At 45.2% G+C, this 27327-nt stretch overlaps 1 protein-coding gene across 1 annotated transcript in view; it reads right to left on the bottom strand.

The window, feature by feature from the left end:
• LOC115474871 (TGF-beta receptor type-2-like) overlaps nt 1–18077 on the bottom strand; it is a 92205-nt gene extending 74128 nt beyond the window's left edge. Inside the window, exon 1 of the mRNA XM_030210567.1 lies at nt 17908–18077. Coding sequence (XP_030066427.1) covers nt 17908–17953 — 46 coding nt within the window. The 5' untranslated portion in view covers nt 17954–18077. The remainder of the gene's footprint in view (nt 1–17907) is intronic.
• Nucleotides 18078–27327: the final 9250 nt, after the last annotated feature.

The following is a 27327-nucleotide window of genomic DNA, read 5'->3' on the forward strand; positions in this document are numbered from 1 at the left end:
GAAAATGTCTTTAACATATTAAGCAACCTAAATTAGGTCATTTGATTACAAAGCTGACAGAAACCAGATAGCTGCAAGAACGTTTAAGGAGCGACTTTTTTTTTTTTTTTTGAGAGAATAAATGCAATGCGTCATTGCAAGGCAGTCAAATGAAAATGAATAAAGAACACCAGTAATCAAGTACTGGCTTTATTTACATCCAGGAAACAAACCAGTCAGTTCAATAACCTAAAGACCGTCACAAAGTGTGGTAAATATCCCTGTTCCCTTAAATAATTGCTTAAGGATGATACAGTCTCTTAACTGGGAATAATTAGCTACTTCAAGTTCATTTCTTTCTTGTTCTGAGGAATCTTTGGACCTCACACATAGAATTCTGGTGTCTCTCTCAAACCTTATTTCCTCAGAATACAGTAACATTTGTTTTGTGAATATCTCAAAAATAATTTAATTTGTCAGATAGGAAAGTCAGATTAAGTGAAATGCCTTGTTTTAATCTGGGTCACAGAAACATAAAATGGTTTACATTAGGTCACATGAAAAGCAACAGCAAGCCTTAAACTCATATCACAGGGTGTCTGTGGAAACTCTTAAGCCCTCATCTCCTCTCCTTGTTAGTGGGTTACAACTGTTTCATTTCATTTATTGCTTATGTAATAAAAACACTGACCAGTGAGGTGAACCACATAATACAAAATTAGAATTACGTTGCAAACATCAATATCATACCCCCCCCCCCCCCCATAAAATAGATTGAATCCTTCCTCAACCCCAAACTAAACCCCAAAACCTGAAAGCCCAGATGCTCAGTTCTACCTACCAAGTCCAGTTAGAGCAGTGGGCTGACAGAGAAACCAGGGTTCAAATCTCACTGACATCCATGACCTTGGGAAAGTCACTAAGGGGTCCTTATACCAAGCTGTGGGGAAAAAGGCCCTGCGGTAGTGGCAGGGACCATTTTTCCTGCATGCCAGGACCCTTTCTACTACAGCAGCTGAAAAGCCCCAAACACAAAATGGCCGTGCCGTAAGTAAACTCTTACTGCGTTGGCCATGAGGCAGGGAGCCCATACCGTCACCCATTGAGGTGGCGGTAAGAGCTCCCATGGTAACCGGGCAGTGTGCTGCGATGCCTGATTACTGCTGGGTTACTGCTGTACTAACCATTTCAGGGTCCCCCCCCCTGGAAATAGTGCGCAAATTAAGAAGGTCAAGAGGGAGTATGAAAAAAAGATAGCATTAGAGGCAAAAAAACATAGTAAAATTTTTTTTCGGTATATTAAAAGCAGGAAGCCGGCAAAAGAATCGGTTGGGCCGCTGGATGATCGAGGGGTAAAAGGGGCGATCAAGGAAGACAAAGACGTAGCGGAGAGACTGAATGAATTCTTTGCTTCGGTCTTCACCGAGGAAGATTTGGGTGGGATACCGGTGTCGGAAATGGTATTTCAAGCGGACGAGTCGGAGAAACTTACTGACTTCACAGTAAACCTGGAGGACGTAATGGGGCAGTTCGGCAAACTAAAGAGTAGCAAATCTCCTGGACCGGATGGTATTCATCCTAGAGTACTGATAGAACTGAAAAATGAGCTTGCGGAGCTACTGCTAGTGACATGCAACTTATCCTTAAAATCGAGCGTGGTACCGGAAGATTGGAGGGTGGCCAATGTAACGCCCATTTTAAAAAAAGGCTCCAGGGGAGATGCGGGAAATTATAGACCGGTGAGTCTGACGTCGGTGCCGGGGAAAATGGTAGAGGCTATTATCAAAAACAAAATTACAGAGCACATCCGAGGACATGGATTACTGAGACCAAGTCAGCATGGCTTTTGTGTGGGGAAATCTTGCCTGACCAATTTACTTCAATTCTTTGAAGGAGTGAACAAACATGTGGACAAAGGGGAGTCGGTTGATATTGTGTATCTGGATTTTCAAAAGGCGTTTGACAAGGTACCTCATGAAAGGCTACAGAGGAAATTGGAGGGTCATGGGATAGGAGGAAATGTCCTATTGTGGATTAAAAACTGGTTGAAGGATAGGAAACAGAGAGTGGGGTTAAATGGGCAGTATTCACAATGGAGAAGGGTAGTTAGTGGGGTTCCTCAGGGGTCCGTGCTAGGACCGCTGCTTTTTAATATATTTATAAATGATTTAGAGATGGGAGTAACTAGCGAGGTAATTAAATTTGCTGATGACACAAAGTTATTCAAAGTCGTTAAATTGCGACAGGATTGTGAAAAATTACAAGAGGACCTTACGAGACTGGGAGACTGGGCGGCTAAATGGCAGATGATGTTTAATGTGAGCAAGTGCAAGGTGATGCATGTGGGAAAAAAGAACCCGAATTATAGCTACGTCATGCAAGGTTCCACGTTAGGAGTTACGGACCAAGAAAGGGATCTGGGTGTCGTCGTCGATAACACACTGAAACCTTCTGCTCAGTGTGCTGCTGCGGCTAAGAAAGCAAATAGAATGTTGGGTATTATCAGGAAAGGTATGGAAAACAGGTGTGAGGATGTTATAATGCCGTTGTATCGCTCCATGGTGCGACCGCACCTTGAGTATTGTGTTCAATTCTGGTCTCCGCATCTCAAGAAAGATATAGTAGAATTGGAAAAGGTGCAGCGAAGGGCAACTAAAATGATAGCGGGGATGGGACGACTTCCCTATGAAGAAAGACTAAGGAGGCTAGGGCTATACAGCTTGGAGAAGAGACGGCTGAGGGGAGACATGATAGAGGTATATAAAATAATGAGTGGAGTGGAACAGGTGGATGTGAAGCGTCTGTTCACGCTTTCCAAAAATACTAGGACTAGGGGGCATGCGATGAAACTACAGTGTAGTAAATTTAAAACAAATCGGAGAAAGTTTTTCTTCACCCAACGTGTAATTAAACTCTGGAATTCGTTGCCGGAGAAAGTGGTGAAGGCGGTTAGCTTAGCAGAGTTTAAAAAGGGATTGGACGGTTTCCTAAAGGACAAGTCCATAAACCGCTACTAAACGGACTTGGAAAACTCCAAAATTCCAGGAATAACATGTATAGAATGTTTGTACGTTTGGGAAGCTTGCCAGGTGCCCTTGGCCTGGATTGGCCGCTGTCGTGGACAGGATGCTGGGCTCGATGGACCCTTGGTCTTTTCCCAGTATGGCATTACTTATGTACTTATGTACTTATGTACTTATGCAACCACCGCCGACTACCCTTTCTCTTCTGCAATATCAACTTTACAACTTCCTGTGTTGAGACTGACCTACAATTGAGATGGTACTCTGTTGTGCCAGCACCTTTGCTGATGATATCACCTGGAACAGGTTTAAAAGGACGCTGAGCCACAAGGCTGATAGCAGCATCTTCTGCAGAGCTCCACAGTGTTTCTGAGAGGTCAGGACTGGATTAGCTACCCTTTCCCTGTTTGCAATATCGATTTTACAACTTCCTGTGTTGAAATTGAGCTACAATTAAGACGCTACTCTGCCGAGCCAGCACCCTTGCTGATGACATCACCCGGAACGGGGTTAAAAGGATGCTGAGCCATGAGACGTTGCACCTCAGGTATCACGCTGAAGGGGCGTGCCAAAGGGGCACACCCCTTTGTATGTGACTTTGGGAGAGACTGTGGGGAGAGCTGTTATGAGATAGGTCTTTCTTTCTCTCTGGGTTTTATTTAGATTTTAATTTAATAAGAAGTGAAGGATGTGTACGTTTGAGTCAATAGAAGTAGTGGTGGGTCATGGGTGTTATCGTTCACTTGCTGCCACAAAGAAATGTTTGCGGCAGGGGCTGGGAATAACAGATGCTTTGAAAGTAGTTAAAACAGGTATACATACTGGTTTGAATTATGTTAGGATTGGATTATTAAATGCTTGGGGCCCTGTTTACTAAGGCGGGTTAGCGTTTTTAACGCACCTACAATTAGTGTGTGTGCTAACCATGTAGGTGCCTATAGGGATATTGTAGGCTCATACACAGTTAATGCACACACATGGTAAACGCGAATTAAAAATGCTAATGTGCCTATAATGCGGCTTAGTAAACAGGACCCATACAAGCTCATTTTCAAAGCACTTAGCCTCCCAAAGTTCCATAGAAACCTATGGAACTTAGCCTCCCAAAGTGCTTTGAAAATATGCCTCTTGGTCAGTTAGAAACAATGTAACATTGATAAATGATTTGATTATTGAGGGAAAGTACGATGTGCTATGTGTGACTACTACTACTACTACTTAGCATTTCTATAGCGCTACTAGGGTTACGCAGCGCTGTACAAGTTAAAACATGGGGAAGGACAGTCCCTGCTCAAGAGAGCTTACAATCTAAAGGTAACAAACTATGTAGTCAGTGTAGTCAGTGTATCATGAATGGGGAAGGTGGTTAGGCGCCAAAAGCAAGGGAGAAGAGATGGGTTTTGAGTAAGGACTTGAAGATGGGCAGGGAGGGCGCATGGCGTGGTGTGACAGAATCGTGGTTATTAAAATCAGATCTGGTAATTGTGAGACAATGTTGTCCGAAAGAATTTGCATGGGAATGATCCTGTAGAAGTTATAAGAGAGGGGGGTGGTATAGTGATTTTTTTTTATAAGAAAACTTTGGGTTTTAAACGGGTTACGATAGAATCTATTGAGTGTGCAGATCTATTAGTGGTGAAAAATGCACTTCTGTGCAGTTTGTCTTGTGTATTGTCCACCGGGGAAGTTATTATTAGACATAGAATTGTCTAAATTTTGTATATTGGGAGATTTCAATGTCCCGTTTGATAATACTCTATTTTGTAAGCAGCAACCAAATCAGATGTGGTTGAAAATTTTACGCGATTGTATGTTTAAACAAATAGTAGATAGGGTTACACACCAAGCAGAACACATGTTGGATCTTGAATTTGTGTCTCAGGATTTATTTGATTCACTAGTGGCTACCCCAGAAATTAGAAATGTAGGTTGGTCTGATCATTATTTATTAACTTTTGATCTTCAATTGTGTGGAGGAGCGGCCTAGTGGTTAGGGTGGTGGACTTTGGTCCTGGGGAACTGAGGAACTGAGTTCTGTCAATTCTGCTGGACGCATTGGTTTCCCTTGGAGAGAGAGTGCCAACCCTTTTCTCTCTAACTTAAACCAGGAACTACCTTGAATTTTATAGGCGCCCTCAGGATATGGATAATATGACAGTAGATATACCTGATTGGATCTATGCTAATGTCATGGTTGTCACTGATTGGCTCATGCTAATGAGTAGCTTCTATCTTGCTACGCCTTTCCTTTCTCACACCAGCTGACCACAATCCTGCTCACCCAAAAGTCCTGCACTAATCCTGACAGTTGTCTGCCTTAAGCTCCCGTTGTTACTGCTTCTCTTTCAGGCACAGGCAGCTCCTTGTGACTCTGGGCAAGTCACTTAAACCCTCCATTGCCCCATGTAAGCCGCATTGAGCCTGCCATGAGTGGGAAAGCGCGGGATACAAATGTAACAAAAATAAAATAGATACTATTGGAGATTCTACATGGAATGTTGCTACTATTGGAGATTCTGTTGCTACTATTGGAGATTCTACATGGAATGTTGCTATTCCACTAGCAACATTCCATGTTGAAGCCTGCGCGGCCACGTTGGTGATCTGCAAGGGCCAACTTCTACATGGAATGTTGCTTGTGGAATAGCAACATTCCATGTAGAATCTCTCTCAAATAGTAGCAACAGTGGAGGAGTGGCCTAGTGGTTAGGGTGGTGGACTTTGGTCCTGAGGAACTGAGTTCGATTCCCACTTCAGGCACAGGCAGCTCCTTGTGACTCTGGGCAAGTCACTTAACCCTCCATTGCCCCATGTAAGCTGCATTGAGCCTGCCATGAGTGGGAAAGCGCGGGGTACAAATGTAACAAAAATAAAAATACAAGGCAAGTTTAGAGTGCCATCAGGGGGAGGGAGAATGTGATGCCAGAGAACGTGGGGTGGCAGGAGAGAAAATGCTGCTGGAGCATGGGATGGGGTAGGAGAAAACTCAAGGCAGCTGGAGGGAAAAGGCTGAAGGAGCCCCCAGGAATGTGGGGGGGGGGGGGGCAGCGGTAGGAGAGAAGAATATGCCAGAAGGAGGAAATCTGGGAGAGAAGGAAAGGAAGAGAAAGATAGGTAGCGGAACAAGGAGCAGGCAGCTTGATGCAATTTACGTGTTAAAATTATGAACGCAAGCTAAAATTTAAACACGTTAATCACATTAAAAATGCATTAACTGTGCAGCCCTAATTTGCATACAGTGGAAGCTGCACATGCAAATCAAGCTCATGCATCTTCATTGTGGAAATCTTGAAAACCTGACTGGGTTGTGGCCCTTGAGGACTGTGGTTGTCCACCCCTGACAGACTGTAAATCCTCTTGGGAGGACAGACCAATTGTACCAGAATTTGCCTTGAATTTAAAATTTGGGAAGGCAAATAATCAAATACATACTCAGTAGGACCCTATTTATATGACAGTTCCTACCATCCTAAATATCATTTGTAAATAGCCCAATTCTTTTTCACTTCTGTTAAAGATTTCACATATTCTGTGATCAAACTGCCTACATATCTCTTATCCTGAATTGTTCCATTTCCTGACCTTCAGCGAATATTTCTAATAGCTTAGTAAAAGTAACATGGTAAATAAGCCGTGGTTGAGGTTTATAAGAATTTTTCCATTTTCAAATATACAATGAATATTAGAAATGTGTTTTTGTTTTAAAACAACATGAAAGTATTCAGTGATAGTTGCTACATTGCATTCTTATTTTCCCTCTGAAAAAAAAACCTAATGAAATATTGTTTATGCTGTTTCAATGTGCATTGTTCAAAACGTTTTAGTAAACTGGTGCATTAAAACCAAAGCGCAGCAAAAAAAAAACGCACTTTGCAAAAGAAAAAAGTGTGCACAGTGAAAAAAATATAGTTTGTGCAAAAATAGAACCAAGGATATATATGCGGAAGAAAAACAACTTAATTTTTTTTGTTACATTTGTACCCCACGCTTTCCCACTCCTGGCAGGTTCAATGCGGCTTACATGGGGCAATGGAGGGTTAAGTGACTTGCCCAGAGTCACAAGGAGCTGCCTGTGCCTGAATTGGGAATCGAACTCAGTTCCCCAGGACCAAAGTCCACCACCCTAACCACTAGGCCACTCCTCCACTGTTGCTACTATTTAAGATTCTACATGGAATGTTGCTATTCCAACATTCCATGTAGAAGTCAGCCCTTGTAGATCACCAATGTGGCCGCGCAGGCTTCTGCTTCTGTGAGTCTGACGTCCTGCACGTACGTGCAGGACGTCAGACTTACAGAAACAGAAGCCTGCGCAGCCTTCTACATGGAATGTTGCTAGTGGAATAGCAACATTCCATGTAGAATCTCCAATAGTGGCAACATTCCATGTAGAATCTCCAATAGTATCTATTTTATTTTTGTTACATTTGTACCCCACGCTTTCCCACTCATGGCAGGCTCAATGCGGCAGGCAATGGAGGGTTAAGTGACTTGCCCAGAGTCACAAGGAGCTGCCTGTGCCGGGAATCAAACTCAGTTCCTCAATTCCCCAGGACCAAAGTCCACCACCCTAACCACTAGGCCACTCCTCCACTGAAATGAAACAACATTTACGCCACAAGAGAAATTTGATGACTATGCAAATCCCTAGAACATATTACCCAATAAATTGCCCTCTTCCGCTCTCCCTAACGGGTTCTTTTACTAAGCAGTGGTAAGCACTACCTCATGCTTCCCATGCGTCCAAATGCACTAACATGGGGCGCATTCAGGCACCCCGCAGTAGTTCAGGCACCTGTGCATGCTTCCCCCTCACTAAAAAATACATTGTATTTTTCAGCACTGGGCCGTGTTTGGGGAGCAGAGCATAGGCAAGCCCAGTGCTAATAAGTTAGTGCAGCTACATTTCTGCGTGCAAACCGATTTGCGCATGAGCCTTTTCTGCCTACTAAAAAGGTGTCGGTAAGGGCTCATGCACTAATGGCCATGTGCTAAATTGGAAATTAGCACCTGACCATTAATAGAAAAAAATGGAAATGCGGCCATTTTACAGCTGCGCTACAAGTGGCCTCAGCGCACGGGGAAACCCACGCACTAGTCAGAGCGCATGCTCCCTTTTAGCGCAGCTTAGTAAAAGGGTCCCTAAGGTTGAAAGCTGGATCCAGATTTGTCTAACAGGGTTGATGTAGGCCTGGGTTTACCCCATTGCTTTTCTTAGGGAGTACAATTGGGAGATCAGAACTACAACTCCCTGTATTCAATGCAGTAAATCTATGACTAGATCAATCTCATTGGGTGAATCTGAATCCAGTTGGGAACCCCAGCTCTCCCCTATCTATATACCCTAAATGTGACATGCCACAGTGCAACAAGAGGACTTAACATCTTGCCCCTGTCACCGCTTGTATTTGGTTTGTGTCGTATAGATCACTGTTTCCCAAGTAGGTCCTGGGTGACTCCCTTGCCAGTCAGGATTTTAGGATATCCACAATAAATATGCATGAAATCGAATACACTGCCTCCATAATATGGAAATCTCTTTCATGCATATTCATAGCCAAGATTGGGAGGCAGAGCCGGTGGTGGGAGGCGGGGCTGGTGGTTGGGAGGCGGGGCTGGTGCTGGGCAGACTTCTACGGTCTGTGCCCTGACAATGGCAGATACAAATCAAGGTAAGGTATACACAAAAGATAGCATACGTGAAATGATCTTGTTGGGCAGACTGGATGGACCGTGATCCCCAGAAGCTTAGCCGAGATTGGGAGGCAGAGCCGGTGGTGGGAGGCAGGGCTGATGGTTGGGAGGTGGGGCTGGTGCTGGGCAGACATACGGTCTGTGCCCTGACAATGGCAGATACAAATCAAGGTAAGGTATACACAAAAAGTAGCACACGTGAAATGATCTTGTTGGGCAGACTGGATGGACCGTGCAGGTCTTTTTCTGCCGTCATCTACTATGTTACTATGATATCCTGCATATCATGCATATTCATTGTGAATATCCTGAAAACCAGACCGGCAAGGGGGTACTCCAGGACCGACTCGGGAAGCATTATTATAGACCACATGTTGCACAATCTCTCAGTTAAAGACCACTTGTTTACACGTGCTCAAGGTGGAAAGTGAAGTTATTTCTGCCCATGGTATTGGATAGAAATGATCTGTAGTTGTCACGGTTCCTAGCTTAAAAGAAGAAAGTGCACGCAGTGACTTGGCTCGAAATTTTCATTGTGCAGCATTTTGAACAGTGAAGTGAGCAGATTTTAGAGAACAGCCACAGGAAGGTAACTGCTACTGCTTAATCTTTGGTGTTATTACAGCTGCACAGCGCTGTACAGAAGGTGTCTGTGCCCTGTGGAACTTACAGTCTAGCAAGACAAACAGGACAAAAGAGAAAGAAAACGTGTAAAACCAACAAATGGCAATGAGGAGAAACAGGGAATGAGATTCTAAAGCAGTTTAAAAGGTTTTTTGTTTTGTTTTGGTTTTTTTTTAGATTGGATCTGAATAAGGTCAGAGAGAGAGTGTAGTGCACCAGTTTAGGAAGTCTGTTCCAAGTGAATGGTGCGGTGGAAAGTGCAGCCTGGTCTGGAGAGGTTATAGATAAGAGTTACTTGCCTGATGAGTGGAATTCGTGAGGGGTGAAGGGAGAAATAAGACAGGAGAGGCAATCAGAGACTACAGAAGGAATACGCCTGCAGGCTTGAAGGAATACGCCTGCAATGCTTGAAAAGTAGGTGGAAGCAGATAGGGAACCAGTGTAGTGACTGGGGAAGAGGGATTACATTGAAGGAAGAAATTTATTTTTTAATTTATTGCACTTGTATCCCACATTTTCCCACCTTTTTGCAGGCTCAATGTGGCTTACAATGTATCGTTCTTGGTAGGTACCGCGTGAACCGATACTCTCATATCACCCCTCTCCTCAAGTCGCTTCACTGGCTCCCGATCCGCTACCGTATACAGTTCAAGCTTCTCCTATTGACCTTCAAGTGCACTCAATCTGCAGCCCCCCATTACCTCTCTACCCTCCTCTCCCCGTATGTTACCACCCGTAACCTCCGCTCTCAGGACAAATCACTCCTATCTGTACCCTTCTCCACCACCGCTAACTCCAGACTCCGCCCCTTCTGCCTCGCATCACCATATGCCTGGAACAGACTTCCCGAGCCCATACGCCATGCGCTCTCCCTGCCCATTTTCAAGTCCTTACTCAAAGCCCATCTCTTCTTCCTTGCTTTTGGCGCCTAACCACCTTCCCCATTCATGATACCTATACTGACTACATAGTTTGTTACCTTTAGATTGTAAGCTCTCTTGAGCAGGGACTGTCCTTCCCCATGTTTAAACTTGGCAGCGCTATAGAAATGCTAAGTAGTAGTAGTAGGTAATAGATTGGAAGATAAACAATTAGTATTACATAAACGCCGTGAATGACATAATAGGAAATTAAACAAGCAGATATAAGAAAAAACAGTTCTGATTATAGGTAGGGTGGAGATGTGTTATATTTACAATTGCTGATCTTTGTGGTATGCCTTGTTGAAGAGGTGGGTCTTCAAAGATTTGCGAAAGTTAGTTAGTTTTTAAGTTGTGCGGCAGTGCGTTCCATAACTGTGTACTCAGGTAAGAAAAGTTTGACGCATGCGTTAGTTTGTATTTTAGACCTTTACAACTGGGGAAGTGAAGATTGAGGAATGTGTGGGATGATCTACCAGGTCTGACATGTAGGCTGGGGCATCTCCGTGAATGATTTTATGAACTAGAGAACATACCTTGAATGCAATGCGTTCTTTGAGAGGAAGTCAGTGTAGTTTTTCCCTTAGGGGTTTAACACTTTCATATTTTGTTTTTCCGAATATGAGTCTAGCTGCGCTGTTCTGGGCGGTTTGAAGTTTCTTGATGATTTGTTCTTTACAGCCAGCGTAGAGTGCATTGCAGTAGTCTAGGTGGCTGAGTACTATTGACTATTCTAGGTTGCGAAAGATGGTTCTTGGGAAGAAAGGTCTTACTCTTTTTAATTTCCACATTGAATGGAACATCTTCTTGGTTGTATTTTTCACATGATTTTCAAGTGTGAGGTGTCGGTCAATGGTAACTCCAAGAATTTTTAGGGTGTCCGAGACGGGAAGGGACAGGTTTGGTGTGTTTATGGCGGTGAATTTGCTCGTGTTATGTTGTGAGGTAAGTATAAGGCATTGTGTTTTTTCTGCCGAATGCATCTGCCCATGAATGCATGATATGAAAACTTTGGTTTATGTCATTGGTAATTTCCTTTAAATCATGTTTAAATGGGATGTAAATCGTTATGTCATCTGCATATATGTATGGATTGAGGTTTTGATTGGATAATAATTTGGCCAAGGGTGTCATCATTAGAAATGTCGCAGAGCTGAATTATGAATGAACTGTACTGGAGATCTATCAGGAGCAGGGCCGCTGAGAGACTGAGCTGGGCACGGGGCAAGGCTGCCCCCCCCCTGGGGCTGCCGCCGCAGCCTCCACTCGCCCACCCTCAGCCCTGTCAACAGCCCCCCTCCGTCCGCCACCGGGCCCCCCTGCATTCAAATCGGCAGCGCCTCACCTCCGTGTAAAAGCGGCAGATTGCCTCCCTTTGGGCCTTCCATCACTGTGGCCCGCCCTCGTCTGATGTAACTTCCTGTTTCCGCGAGGGCGGGTCACAGTGAGGGAAGGCCCGAAGAGAGGTGATCTGCTGCTTTCACATGGAGGTTAGGTGCTGCCGAATTGAATGCAGGGGGCCCAATGGCGGACAGAGGAGGGGGGGTTGTCAACGGAGCTGAGGGCAGGCAGGTGAGACAGGAGACTGCAGTGCCGGCAGCCTGGGAACAGGAGAAGGAGAGAGACCTCGGCGTCGGGCCCCCCTTGGAGGCCCGGGGAATTTTGCTCCCTCTTCCCCCCCCTCTCGGCGGCCCTGGTCAGGAGTAGCCCACAGTAGTTTAAACTGGGGTTGCTATGTGGGGCTACATGGGGCCACGGGGGCCCGGGCCATCCCAAATTTCCTCTGGGCCCCTGGTTTTGCTGGCGGGGGTTGGGGACCCCCACCAGCCAAGGTATTTGCTGCAGCAGTAAGTGGGGAGCGGCAGGACGGTGAGGTGGCAGACAAAAATGTGCCCCCCCCACCTCGGGCTCGGACCCCCTTCCACCACAAAGTCTGGCTACGCCCCTAAAGCATTGACTTTTATGGTGGCAGATCAAGTTCAGAGTCAGGTAACATCGTACTCCAAGCAGTACCGTTGTGCAGTGCCTACTATGATATCATACAAAGCTCTGTTTAAGTATCCAGAGAGTAAGAACAGAGAAGGTCTTATGAATGTTACTGTTCCTTCTTTTTAAAATGGATTGCTTAATTGCTAGAAATTCATTTAAAACCTTCCATTATCCCTTGCATCTGGGTACTATTATAATCAAGTATTGCTTCCTGCTTTTTTTGTTTCACACGATTGGAGCATGCTGGGACTCCGTGCCAGGAAGCAAAATGAAAACAAGGTGCCGGACACTGAGCATTAGCGGAGAGCGGAGAAGGGAGGGAAAGCACCAAGCCTGGGACTATGCTTCACTACTACTACTACTACTACTACTTAACATTTCTAGAGCGCTACTAGGGTTACGCAGCGCTGTACAGTTTAACAAAGAAGGACAGTCCCTGCTCAAAGGAGCTTACAATCTAAAGGACAGAGGTGTGGTAGCCATGTTAGTCCACTCTTAAAGGTTATCAATAGAAATCAAACAAAATAAAACATGGAAAAGAAAATAAGATGATACCTTTTTTATTCGAAAGCTAATCAAGAAATGTATTAAGTTATGTCCAATAAAAAAGGTATCATCTTATTTTCTTTTCCATGTTTTATTTTGTTTGATTTCTATTGATAATCTAAAGGATGAAATGTCAAGTTGGGGCAGTCCTGAATAGAGGTATAGTGGTTAGGTGCCGAAGGCGACATTGAAGAGGTGGGCTTTGAGCAAGGATTTGAAGATGGGCAGGGAGGGGGCCTAGCTTATGGGCTCAGAGAGTTTATTCCAAGCATGTGGTGAGGCGAGGCAGAAAGGGCGGAGCCTGGAGTTGGCGGTGGTGGAGAAGGGTACTGAAAGGAGTGATTTGTCTTGAGAGTGGAGGTTATGGGTAGGAACGTAAGGGGAGATGAGGGTAGAGAGGTAAGGAGGGGCTGCAGATTGGGTGCATTTGTAGGTTAGCAGGAGAAGCTTGAACTGTATGCGGTACCTGATTGGAAGCCAGTGAAGTGACTTGAGGAGAGGGGTGATATGAGTATATCGGTCCAGGCGGAAGATAAGACGTGCAGCAGAGTTCTGAACGGATTGAAGGGGGGATAGATGGCTAAGTGGGAGGCCAGTGAGGAGTAGGTTGCAGTAGTCAAGGCGAGAGGTAATGAGAGAGTGGACAAGAGTTCGGGTGGTGTGCTCAGAGAGGAAAGGGCGAATTTTGCTGATGTTATAGAGGAAGAAGCGACAGGTCTTGGCTATCTATCCTGGATATGCGCAGAGAAGGAGAGGGAGGAGTCGAAGATGACTCCGAGGTTACGGGCAGATGAGACGGGGAGGATGAGGGTGTTGTCAACTGAGATAGAGAGTGGCGGGAGAGGAGAAGTGGGTTTGGGTGGGAAGACAAGAAGCTCGGTCTTGGCCATGTTCAGTTTCAGGTGGCGGTTGGACATCCAGGCAGCAATGTCGGATAAGCAGTTTGAGATCGACACACACATGTACACACATGTGCACATATATATTTTATTATATTTAAAATATCTATATTCCGCAAAAGTAACACAGGAAATAATAAAAACATGCACAAAACATAAAACACACAGTACACACAAGGTACAATTCCATAACTGGGCTCCTTCATTTTGGCACCCCGAGGCCTTCTGGTAGGTGCCTATTCTACGGTACATGGGAACCTAGACACGCCTGCAGTTATACAGACTTAGAGCTGGTGTAAGTGGGGATGCCTAAGTTCAGCAAGGCCAGGCATAACTTATAGTATTCTTTAAGTTATGTGTATAAGTGGGAGCCCTGCTTATGTCCTGCCCATACTCCAGAAGGACAAAAAGCACCAAGGGCCTCCGGAGCCAGGATAGCAAAGAGATCTTTATTACAAGACCCATGTCAATAGCAGGTGCAAGTGATTGTGTTTACATGTGGCATTTTAGCACGTAACATACAGTGTCTGTAAGCAATGACTATGAATGTTGGACATGCTCTGCCCATGCATCACCCCATTGTCCCCTTGCACTTACGCACTGAGTTGTGTGCTAAAGTTATAGACTACCACTTAGCACCCAACTAGCACTTATGCGCGTAACTGCGTAATGTGCAGAAGTGCTAGTATTCTATAACCTACACGCACCCTTGCCCATGGATTCTATATACCATGGCCGAAATTATGCATGCAAATCTGGTCGTATTCTGGATTTGCGCACACAATTTAATTCTTAACAAGTTAATCAGTGCCGATAATTGCCACTTAACAAGCAATTATTGACACTAATTGGCATTAATTAGAATGTATGCGCACAAATTACTAGGCATAAAGCAGTGCGCGTAAATTGTAATGCGTGCTGCCAAACAGGGGGTGTGGCCGTGGGTGTGGAATAGGCCGACCGTGGGCGTTCTGAAAATCTACACAATACACCTGCTCTGCACCTTACTTAGGCGCCGGTATTTACATTAAGTTTTACTTGGCATAAATGGACGCAACTAGAATTAGGCATAGGCATGGCCACTAGGCATATTCTATAAACCTTACAGAACAGGCCTAGGCGGAAATATTTTCAGTGCTGATTTTTCAGGCACCGTATAGAGAATCTAGTCCTTGGTGCTTAAATGAAGATGCCAAGTTATAGAAAGAGAGGGACATTGTCTCTCACACACGTAGAGGGGCATTTTTGAAAGAAATGTCCAAGTTGTGATTTGGACGTCTTTGCAAAACGTCCAAATCCAGGGGCGGGGAAACCCGTATTTTCGAAAAAAGATGGACATCCATCTTTTGTTTCGAAAATACCGTCAAAGACGTCCAAATCCTTAAATTTGGAAGTCCCTAGATTTGGACGTCCCTAGACATGGACGTCTTTGACGTTTGGCAATTTTCGAAACCAAAGACATCTACGTCAAAAATGTCCAAATGCAAGCCATTTGGTCGTGGGAGGAGCCAGGATTTGTAGTGCACTGGTCCCCCTGACATGCCAGGACACCAACCGGGTACCCTAGGGGGCACTGCAGTGGACTTTATAAAATGTTCCCAGGTACATAGCTCCCTTACCTTGTGTGCTGAGCCCCCAACCCCCTCCCCAAACCCACTACCTACAACTGTACACCACTACCATAGCCCTTATGGGTGACGGGGGGCACCTATATATGGATACAGTGGGTTTGTGGTGGGTTTTGGAGAGCTCGCTGTTTCCTCCAGAAATGTAACAGGTAGGGGGGGGGGGGGGGTATGGGCCTGGGACCGCCTGTCTGGTGTGCACTGCAGTACCCACTAAAACTGCTCCTGGGACCTGCATGCGCTGTCATGGACCTGAGTATAACATCTGAGGCTGGCATAGAAGCTGGCACAACATATTTTTAAAGATGTTTTTGAGGGTGGGAGGGGGTTAGTGACCACTGGGGGAGTAATGGGAGGTCATCCCTGATTCTTTCCGGTGGTCATCTGGTCATTTCGGGCACCTTTTTGTGCCTTATTCGTAAAACAACCACGTCCGGGTGAAAACGTCGAAGTGTTCGTCAGGGACGTCCTTGCTTTTTTAGATTATGGGTCAAAGACGTCCAAGTGTTAGGCACGTCCAAGTCCCACCTTCGCTACACCTCCGACATGCCCCCTTGAAATTTGGACGTCCTTGCGATGGACCGCAGTTGGAGACGTTCAAAATCGGGTTTTGATTATACCAATTTGGACGTTTCTGTGAGAAGGACGTCCATCTTCTGATTTGTGTTGAAAGATGGACGCCCTTCTCTTTCGAAAATGAGCCTGATAGTAACACAAACATGCATGTACACAAATATACATAGAGGGGCATAATCGAACATCGCCGGCCAAATAGATTGCCGGCGATCTATGTTGGCGGCGGCGCTACAGCTGGCTGGAACCGTATTATCGAAAAAGATGGCCGGCCATCTTTTTTTTCGATAATACGGTTTAGCCCGGCCAAATGCCTTGGATGTCGCCGGGTTTGAGTTGGCCAGTTTTGTTTTTCAGCGATAATGGAAAAAAAATGCCGGCCATCTCCAACCCGGCGACATCCAAGGCATTTGGTCGTGGGAGGAGCCAGCATTTGTACTGCACTGGTCCCCCTTACATGCCAGGACACCAACTGGGCACCATAGGGGTCAGTGTGGTGGACTTCAGAAACAGCTCCCACATGCATAGCTCCCTTACTGTGGGTGCTGAGCCCCCCAACCCCCTACCCACAAATGTGCACCCACTAAAAGTGCTCCAGGGACCTGTACACACTCAGGCCTCTAGGACTTGTTGCTGCTGTATAACCTTGGCACAGCAGTTAACACCTGAAGACTAATGTCTTTGAAAAAGTGCTTTATTTAAATAAGCACGTTCACTCACAGTTAACTGCAGATCAGAGGTTGTGCCCCACTGGCAAAGAGTCTCCCTGATACTGAGATTAGCAGTAGGTCAGAGCTGGCAGAATGCTGTACAATGCCCTCTTTCAGCAACATTCAAGGTAATAACGTTTTCTAACGTGGGTAACACATGAAAGGGATCTAAAACTGGCTTACAAAAATGGCCACTACCTCATGGACTACCGGAAACAAAAGAGGGCACACTCTGACCCAGTTAGCAGGGGGGAAAAGCACCAAGGGAGTACAGCCCAGAACCCTACACCCACCACAATGCATTACTGATGTGACTCTGCAGGGCACCTAACAGAAAAGGTGTCACACTCACCTGAGAGCCACATCGCAACCACGGAAAGGCTATCGGACGATACAACACATTCTGCTGTCATGGAGGTGGGTACGGGATTTGAGGCTGGCATACAGGCTGTCAAAAAAGGTTTTCATTTTAACTTTTGTAGTATGGGAGGGGGTTGGTGACCACTGGGGGAGTAAGGGGAGGTCATCCCCATTCCATCCAGTGGTCATCTGGTCAGTTGGGGCACCTTTTTGAGACTTAGTTGTGAAAATAAAAGGACCAAGTAAACCCGGCCAAATACTGCTTAACGCCGCTTTTTTTTTTCCATTATCGCCGAAAGCCGGCCATCTGGTAGCCACACCCATGCCCGCCCATGCCCCGCCTTCGCTTAGCCAGCGACACGCCCCCTTGAACTTTCGCCAGCGAGTCGACGGGAAAGCGGCGATGCTGTCAAAAAAACAGCTTTCGATTGTACTGATTTAGCCGCTTTTCCGAAATCGCCGGCCATCTCCCGATTTATGTCGGGAAATGGCCGGCGATCACTTTCAAAAATAAGCTGGATAGTGTCACACACATACAAGATGAAAACATGCACACACACACATAAACATACACACACATCCCCTCACACAGTCACATGGATACACAAAACCACATGACTACAATGAACACATACATCATATACATACAGTCTCAGAATACCCCTAATGAATATGCATGAGACATACATATATATATACAGTCACATGCACTCGTACTCCCACAGAAACACAGAACACTTACACACTCACCGTATATGCCCACACAAAACCTATGTGTGTGCAAACAGTACAACTGTGAACATCAGCTTTCTCTCTTATATCCCATCCTTGCACTACTTATGGTTTCATTTTCTTTAAGAATGAAAATATGAAAAAAAAAATCCATAACACAAAGCCTCACACACACGCTCATAAAGCTGCACAATGTCTTTCTGACTAATTGAACAGAAAGTTTTCGTACTTACGGCTGGACAGTAGCAAAAACATAAAAATCCCTCTCCCGCAGCCCATCCTCTGGTCCCCGCTTTAATTTGTTTATTGTGCAGAAAAAATTTTGTACAATTGCTGAGCCTGGCGCTTGCAGGCAGCCGGTCCTCTGTTCATCCCCCGGCGATGTGTGAGTCTTCCCTGGCTCTCCGAGTCTGACTTTTGTACAGCCCCACTCTTGGCTAAGCTTAAAGCAAATGCAGATCCAGCTGTTTCAAATCCAGATGTGATGGGGGAGGAGGAAAAGGAGGGGGGGGGGCCTGCCCAGGAACTGGGGTTTATGAACAAATCAAAGCAGACTTACTGTATACAGAAACACTGCAAATGCTGACCTGGCAACATAAGTGGAGCCTGATACTCTGATGACAGCAGGAAGAAGCTGCTTCTGTACCCAAGGGGAATATGTGAAAAGCATATTCAGAGCTGTCAGCTCTGCTGCTTTTAAAAAGGTGATTCTCTCGGTTTCAACAAGAAAACAAAAAAAATCATGGCCCAATATTCAGCTGTGACAGTCAGAATTTGTTTTAAATGCCAGCCACCATAGTTAAGTTATACCCAGGTACATAAGTACATAAGTAATGCCATACTGGGAAAAGACCAAGGGTCCATCGAGCCCAGCATCTTGTCCACGACAGCGGCCAATCCAGGCCAAGGGCACCTGGCAAGTTTCTCAAACGTACAAACATTCTATACATGTTATTCCTGGGATTTTGGATTTTTCCAAGTCCGTTTAGTAGCGGTTTATGGACTTGTCCTTTAGGAAACCGTCCAACCCCTTTTTAAACTCTGCTAAGCTAACCGCCTTCACCACGTTTTCCGGCAATGAATTCCAGAGTTTAATTACACGTTGGGTGAAGAAAAACTTTCTCCGATTTGTTTTAAATTTACTACACTGTAGTTTAATCGCATGCCCCCTAGTCCTAGTATTTTTGGAAAGCGTGAACAGACGCTTCACATCCGCCTGTTCCACTCCACTCATTATTTTATATACCTCTATCATGTCTCCCCTCAGCCGTCTCTTCTCCAAGCTGAATAGCCCTAGCCTCCTTAGTCTTTCTTCATAGGGAAGTCGTCCCATACCCAGGTATTCAGCAGCAATATCTGTTTATCAGCAGGTATTGAATATCCGGGTGTAACGGGCAGCACTGAAAGTTACCTGGATAACAGCGATATTTTCGCTATCCTAAGTTATCTATATACAGTAGATTCCGGTTAATTGGGACACATCAGGACTCCAGTACTTTGTCCCAACTAAGTGGCTGCCCCAAATAAACAAAGTGGTCAGGGTACCGTGAAAAAAAGAGTACAGTACAAGCCCCAGTTAAAAGTAAAAAAATGTTCATTTACTCTGTAACACAAAAGTTGAACAAAGGAAAAACAAAAGTTGCACATTGAAAACAGTACAGTATTAACGTTGGAGCTATCGATCGAGAGTACCTTGACGAGCTCTCTTAATCGACTGCAGACTCACACCTGCTGAAACCTGCTGTAAATGCTGGTGCCTGACCCAGTATTCTATAACTATGTGTGCAAATTTTCAGAATGCCCCTGATACGTCCATGCCATTCCCATGTCCATGCACCCTTTCAAGATATGTGCTATGGAAGTTAGGCACACTGCCTTATAGAATACCACACAGGCAGATGCGTAGTCAAATCCTAATTGGTACATTAGTATCAATTAATTGCTTTTAATTGACTCGTTAGTCAATTAAGTTGTGCACACATCTCAGGATCATGCCTAAATTTTGGCGCATAAATTTGGGTAACCTTGATAGAATCCAGGGAAAAACAACATGCTTCTTGTTATAATAAGATCAAAATATCTTCATTTTAACTGACTCGGATACCAGAGATACCAAAAGACTAGCTGTACGTGCTACGAAGTGAGAGGCTGATATGCACAGGCAAGGAGAGGGACCTTGGGGTGAAAGAATCTGAGGATCTGAAGGCAACAAAACAGTGTAACAAGGCGGTAGCCATAGCCAGAAGGATGCTAGGCTCTATAGAGAGAGGTGAAACCAGCAAAGGAATGGATGTGTTGATGCCCTTGTATAAGTTGTTGGTAAAGGCCTACTTGGAGTATTGTGTTCAGTTTTGGAGGCCATATCTTGCTAAGGATATATAAAGATTTGAAGTGGTCCAGAGGAAGGCAACAAAACTGGTATGGGGCTTGTGTCAAAAGACATATGAGAAGAGACTGGAAGACATTAATATGTATACCCTAGAGGAGAAGAGGGACAGGTGAGATATGATATAGACGTTTAAATACTTGAAAGATATTAATATAGAAACAAACATTTTCCAGAGAAGAGAAAACGTTAAAACTAGAGGACATGAATTGAAGTTGCAGGGTGGTAGACTTAGGAGTAATGTCAAGAAATTCTTGTTCACAGAGAGGATAGCTGATGCCTGGAATGCCGAGGTGTTGGAGAAAAAAACAGTGACAGAATTTAAAAAGGTGTGGGATGAACACAGAGGATCTCTAATTAGAAAATGGATGGTATAATAAACAATATTTAAATGGTTGCATGTGTGTTTGCATGTTGAGTGGTGCTTAGATGGCGATTCTGGCTGTGAAGTACTAAGGCCAGTGCTGTTCAAGCTTGTACAGTTTCGTATGTGGCAATCTCATTTAGGATGGACTGGAGAAGGCTTTGACAGAAACTCCAGTAATTTGGAATGCAAGGACAGTGCCGGGCACACTTTTACGGTCTGTGTTCCGCAAACGACAAGACAGATTTGGATGGGCTGGAGTGGGCTTCGATGGCAACTTCAGTAGTTGGAATCTAAAGATAGGGCCGGATGGACTTCTACGCAGGGCCGTGCCTAGTGTCTCCGGCGCCCCCTGCAGTTGGCCTCACCAGCGCGCCCCCCCCCCCGAAAACGATCGCTACACTACCCGCCCTCTTCTCCCCAGATCCTTTTCCTTTTTGTTTAAATTTACCTCTCCAGCGCGCGGCAGCGTAGCGTTAACGAGAAGGAGGCAGCGCTCCCCCGCCCCGATGTGTCTTCTTCCCTTCGCTCAGTGTCCCGCCTTCTTCTGACTTCTTCTCACTAACGCTACGCTGCCACGCGCCGGAGAGGTAAATTTAAACAAAAAAAAAAAAGGACAAGGATCTGGGGAGAAGAGGGTGAGGTAAGCATGGTGCGGCGGGGCGCCCCCCAGAGGATGGCGCCCTCCTGCCATGCTTACCTCGCTTACTGTGTCGGCACGGCCCTGCTTCTACGGTCTATATCCCAGAAACGCCAAAAAGAGACAATGGTCAAGTATTTTATATCACATTCATTGTTGGTTTAATCATGACTTGATAATGAGGGTGACTGTTGGGCAGACTGGATGGACCATTCAGGTCTTTATCTGCCGTCATTTACTATATTACTATATTACTATGATTTGGTGTAAAAGCTCTTGTAGGAATATTATCTTAGGAGTCGTCCAAGAAATCTGTGAGATCTGCACTATCCTGTGAAGTCAAAATATCTGCCTCCACTGCTTCACCCCCCCCCCCCCCCCATCTTTAATCTGCTTATTAATCATAGGAGTCTTTCCCTGGATCTACATCTGCATGCCAGAACTGTGGATCTGCAGGAAGTTGGAGGATTAGAGAGCTTACCTGTCTTTGGAGACCAGTGACTCAGGTGCTGTGAGGCAGGAATGCTGTAGGATGGACCCAGTACAGCTAGGGGTCCTATCCTAGATCTGCATTTGTGTGTCAGAACTGAAGACCTGCAGAAAGTTGGAGGATAGGGGAGGTTACCCACTTTTGGAGACCAATGACTTGGGTGCTGTGAAGTAGGCATGCTATGGGACAGACCCGGTATAGCTAAGGGTTCTATCCCGAGTCTACATCTGCATGTCATAACTGTGGTGCAAAACAGCAGGCATACGGTCACAGGGCATGGCCAAAGGGGCATGCCAGGCCCCATGGGAGCCCCTTTGGAGCATTGGTGGAGTATGAGTGGAGCAGGACGTGGTCTTTTGTTGGTTATACTATATGGAGAAGGGGAAGATTAAGTCTCTGTGCCCTGTGGCAACTTCACCAGAGTCAGAATTTCTATAGATAAACATGTACTTCCCATAGTCGGAATGCTTATATGCTCCTCCTCCCCAGCCCAGGAACAAGCTTCTCTCAGCTTGTTGGCGCACCTATCGCTGCCTTTACCAGGAACATCTTTAACAGTTTCTACTGTCAAAAGTGAACTTGTACATGGGGTTAAGGTGGACCCAGTACAGCTGGGGGTCCTATCCTGGATCTACATTTGTGTTCAGAACTGAAGACCTGCAGAAAGCTGGAGGATAGGGGATATCTTTATTACCTTCCCAACCTGCTATTTTTGTTTTCTACTACAGTGGGTCCGTCTTTGAAAACTGATACCAGCGATTCTTAGCAAGTTTCTCTTGCAGATATATCATAAGCTATCAATCAGTTGGAATCTATGTTTCTGGGACCAGTTATTCTATTAAGTAATTTTACACAGCTAATTTCCTTCCCCCAAAGGTATCAAATTCAAGTAATTACACTCACTGATTTTACCATATTTATCTGCAAAATGTTGGAACAACCTACTGATTCAGATAAGGTCCGTGACTCATTACAGAGCATTCCGCAAACTATTGAAAGCCTATCTGTTTGAAAGATTTGTCTTACAAAAATGCAATAATTAATGATTTCCAATACTTGATTTATCAGACGATCTTTAAGCTCTTCCTCTCTTTGTTGTAAATCTGTAACTCTGACAAATGTACTTCGTTTCTAGATGTAAGTCACATTGACCTCTTTGTGGGAATATTGGTAACTAATAAGAAATAGTTCTGTTCAGAACTCTGCTGCACGTCTCATATTCCGCCAGAACCGATATACTCATATCACCCCTCTTCTCAGGTCACTTCACTGGCTTCCGATCAGATACCGCATTCAATTCAAGCTTCTCCTTCTTACCTACAAATGCACTCAGTCTGCTGCCCCTCACTACCTTTCTACCCTCATCTCCCCTTACGTTCCCACCCGAAGCCTCCGTTCACAGGACAAATCCCTCCTCTCATTACCCTTCTCCACCACCGCCAACTCCAGGCTCCGCTCATTCTGCCTCGCCTCACCCTATGCTTGGAACATCCTTCCTGAGCCCTTACGCCAAGCCCCCTCCCTGCCCGTCTTCAAGTCTTTGCTTAAAGCCCACCTCTTCAATGCTGCGTTCGGCACCTAACCCTTACTGTTCAGTGAATCCAGACTGCCCCAATTTGACTGCCGCTATCGGACCGTTCACTTGTCTATTAGATTGTAAGCTCTTTGAGCAGGGACTGTCTCTCTTTGTTAAATTGTACAGCGCTGCGTAACCCTAGTAGCGTTCTAGAAATGTTAAGTAGTAGTAGTAATAAGAAATAGAGCAAAGTAAAATTTAAGAAAAAGTAAAGCAAATCCATTTCTGTAAATATACCTTACATTCTTATTAACTCCTCCAATAATGGGCATAGAGCATAACTAGGAGTGGACAATTCCTCTCATTACTCATTAAACAAATACATTTTAAAAATTAAAAAAAATTTTTTTTTAATTTAAATTCTGGTGTCACCTCAGTAACAGCAATAGAAATTCTCTCTATTACCAGGCACCTTGTGCAATAATACCAAAAACCCTGCAAAAAAAAAAAAAAAGACTCAGAACCTGTATAGCAAACCTATCATACCAAAACATCACAAACTGCCAGAACCCAACAATCTACCTTTGAAAATGATTACAACTGGCACTAGAACAAGTATAGGAAACTCCAGTCCTTGAGTGCTAATAGCCAGTTGGGTTTTCAGGCTTTCCGACCTGAATGCCCGGTAGCATGTGAAGACCAAAATTGCTATACCTGTGCTAGAATATCAGTACATCTCTTACTAGAAAACACAGTAAGACAAACTACTGTAGTTTGTAGCAGAATCCTTCAAGCTGGTCATGCACACAAACACAGAGACAAGACCTCATCAAATGCAGAATAACTGATCAGAAATTACAAAATGTGCATCAAAACTTGAAATGTGAACTTCCAATAAGATAGACTGTCCATGTATTGTAAATCTAGAGAAATAATACATTGCCTCTTGTACGGTGAAGAATGCAACCATATTTATTTATTTGTACCATTTGTATCCCACATTTTCCCACCAATTTGCAGGCTCAATGTGGCTTACACACACTCACATTCTTGCACAAACACGCCACACACACTCTCACTCTGTCACACTCACACATTCACTCTCTCTCACACACACTCTCTCAAACACACACTACGATACAGAAAAACGCCACCACAGGGCCCACGATCCTGCAGGCCGGGGGGGGGGGGGCGCCACGACCCTGAGGCGGGGAGGGGGGAGGGGGACGAGATGGATATGGGAAAAGGAAACACAGGGGGGGAGCGGGAAGGATGCCAACACATGCAGGGGGGGACCCCTGTGGCACACTCTCTGTCTCGAACACACACTCTCACACAGACAGTCTCACTCTCTCTCTCACACACACACACACACACACACAGTCGCAAATTCACTCTGTCTCTCACATACTCACTGTCAAACATACACACTTCCATGAAAACCTTGCTAGCGCCCGTTTCATTCCTCTCAGAAACGGGCCTTTTTTACTAGTTGTTTATAGTAATCGTATGATATGAAATATTCTTTCTTGGATTAGAAGTCACTTTTCTGCCCTCTTCTTGTAACATCTAACACCACTATTCATACTTACCCAACTACCAAGTCCTCACCATCCTTCCATATCCCTGCTTAACCTCCATACCCCTACTCTCATTCTGTCGTCAAGTCCCCACTTTCCCTTCCAATTTCAGTATCCCTAATCTTTCCTCTTCCCTCCACATTTAGTAGATTCCCCACTAATCCCCATCCCAGAGTGCTCACTTCTCCCCAAGCTCTGAGTCTCTGCTGTCTCCCAATTCCTGTTTTCTAATCCTCTTGTCCAGGGGTGTGCTGGTAAATTTTTAACAACGGGCTCTCTCTCTGGGCATAGCCGGCCATGAAATTGGGGGGAGGGGGATACATGCCTCTCTCTCCCCTCCCTTGTGCGGGCACGCTAGGTATACCTTTGCTGAGCCCCACCAGCCAATAAATGGACTGCCACCATTCTCTGCTGCTTGTTTCTGGCTCTGAGCAGCATGATGGAACCTTCTTGCACTGGCATGAAAAGTCTCAGCCTGATGTTCAGAGTCAGAAACAAGGAGCAGGGAGCAGCAGCAGTCTATTTACTTGGCTGGTGGGGCCAGCATCACCGCCAGCAAAGTAAAAGAGAATTCAGGAGAGGGCCCAAGCCCACATTTTGGGAGTCAGTTGTTAAAGTAGCCATGGGGAGGCCTACTTTAACAACCGGCTCCCAAAATTCTTAAGAACTTAACAAACGGCTCTCGCGAGCCCTTGAGAGCCCGCTCCAGCACACCACTGCTCTTGTCCCATTCTCCCTCTGCTCTCTCCCTCTCTTGTTTCTCAATCTCTCACCTGTTCAGTGAAGCTGCTGCTCCTTCTTCTTCTGGTACCTCTAACCCATCTAGTGCTTGATCCTGCAACCATCAAACTTCCTCTGTCTTTCTCTGTCTCCCTCTCCTTGAGTATTGCAATCAATTCTGGTCACCATATCTAAAAAAAATATATAGCGGAATTAGAAAAGCTTCAAAGAAAAGCGATCAAATGATAAAGGGGGTGGAACTCCTCTCGTATGAGGAAAGGTTAAAGAGGTTAGGGCTCTTCAACTTGGAAAAGAGACAGCTGAAGGGAGATGTGATTGAGGTCTACAAAATCGTGAGTGGTGTAGAACAGGTAAAAGTGAATTGATTTTTCACTCTTTCAAAAAGTACAAAGACCAGGGGACACTCAGTGAAGTTACATGGAAATACTTTGAAAAGAAATAGGAAGAAATATTTTTTTCACTCAACAAATAGTTAAGCTCTGGAACTCATTGCCGGAGGATGTGGTAACAACAGTTAGTGTATCTGGCTTTAAAAAAGGTTTGGACAAGTTCCTGGAGGAAAAATTCATAGTCCGCTATTGAGATAGACATGGGGGAAGGCACTGCTTGCCCTGGGATTGGTAGGATGGAATGTTGCTACTATTTGGGTTTCTTCCAGGTACTTGTGTCCTGGATTGGTCACTGTTGGAAGTAGAGAGCTGCACAGGAATGGGATTAGCGGGAATCCCTCGGGGATGGTCCACAGGTATCCTGTGGGGTTCCCATGGAGGTGTAGTGCCAGACCAGCCTACCTATCCTTTCCTTGTGTTTCTAAGCTAGTTTAGCAATTATAATAGCACTAAAAAAAATTAATGGATATGGTTGATAGCACTGAAATTCCTATAAGCACTGAGAGTTGGGTTATTTTATCACAAGTTGGGTTATTTTGGTACAGGCAGTGGTGTGCTGGAGCAGGCTCTCACAGGCTCGCAAGAGCCGGTTGTTAAGTTTTTAAGAATTTTGGGAGCCGGTTATTAAAGTAGGGCCCTCCATGGCTACTTTAACAACTGGCTCCCAAAATGTGGGCTTGGCCCCCAGCTGAATTCTCTTTTACTTTGCTGGTGGGGATGCTGAGCCCTACCAGCCAAGTAAATAGACTACTGCTGCTCTCCGCTCCTTGTTTCCAGCATTGGGCAGCAGGCTGGGACTTCTCGAGCATGTGAAAGAAGTTCCAGCATGCTGCTCAGATCAAGACGTTGGGAGTGGTGGCAGTCCATTTATTGGCTGCCAGCAAAGGTATGCCTAGCATGCCTGCACGAAGGGAGGCAGGAGAGAGAGACAAGTGTTGCTCCCCCCCCCCCCCCCCCCCCCCAGCCACCCCTGGACCTTCCAACTGCAGAGCTGGCTAAGTCCAGAGAAAGAGCCTGTTGTTAAAAATTTACCAGCACACCCCTGGGTACAGGGGATGGGCAGGGATGGAGGAGATTCCAGTGGGGATGGGTGACATTTCTGTCTCCATGAAACTCTCTAGTTGGAAGCAGGATACTGGGCTAGATGGACCGTTGGTCTGACTCAGCATAGCTATTCTTATGTTCCTGCAACCCTCATGCTAGAAACATCTGTTATTTGAACCATGAGGGCACTCTATTCCCCTCATTCTATAACCTGTCACCTACCTTTACACGCTGAGTACACGCCTAAATTAAAGAACACGTATGAACATGACTCTTACAATGGGCAGGGCATGTGTGTGTCCTACATTTATGCATGTAACTTACAGAATATTGTAAATTATGCACAAATATGCCACATTTAGAAATGTATCTTTATGCCTGCTATTGATATGGTGTAAGTGGGTGTGGCTAAATGAAAGCATCTAGCTAGTATTCTATCAACCAATCAGGGCACCCAGATGCCATTACAGAATTAGCAGTCAGTGCACTACATCTAGGCACCA

The sequence above is a fragment of the Microcaecilia unicolor genome, chromosome 7 (assembly GCF_901765095.1).
Source record: "Microcaecilia unicolor chromosome 7, aMicUni1.1, whole genome shotgun sequence".
Classification (NCBI taxonomy): Eukaryota; Metazoa; Chordata; class Amphibia; order Gymnophiona; family Siphonopidae; genus Microcaecilia; species Microcaecilia unicolor.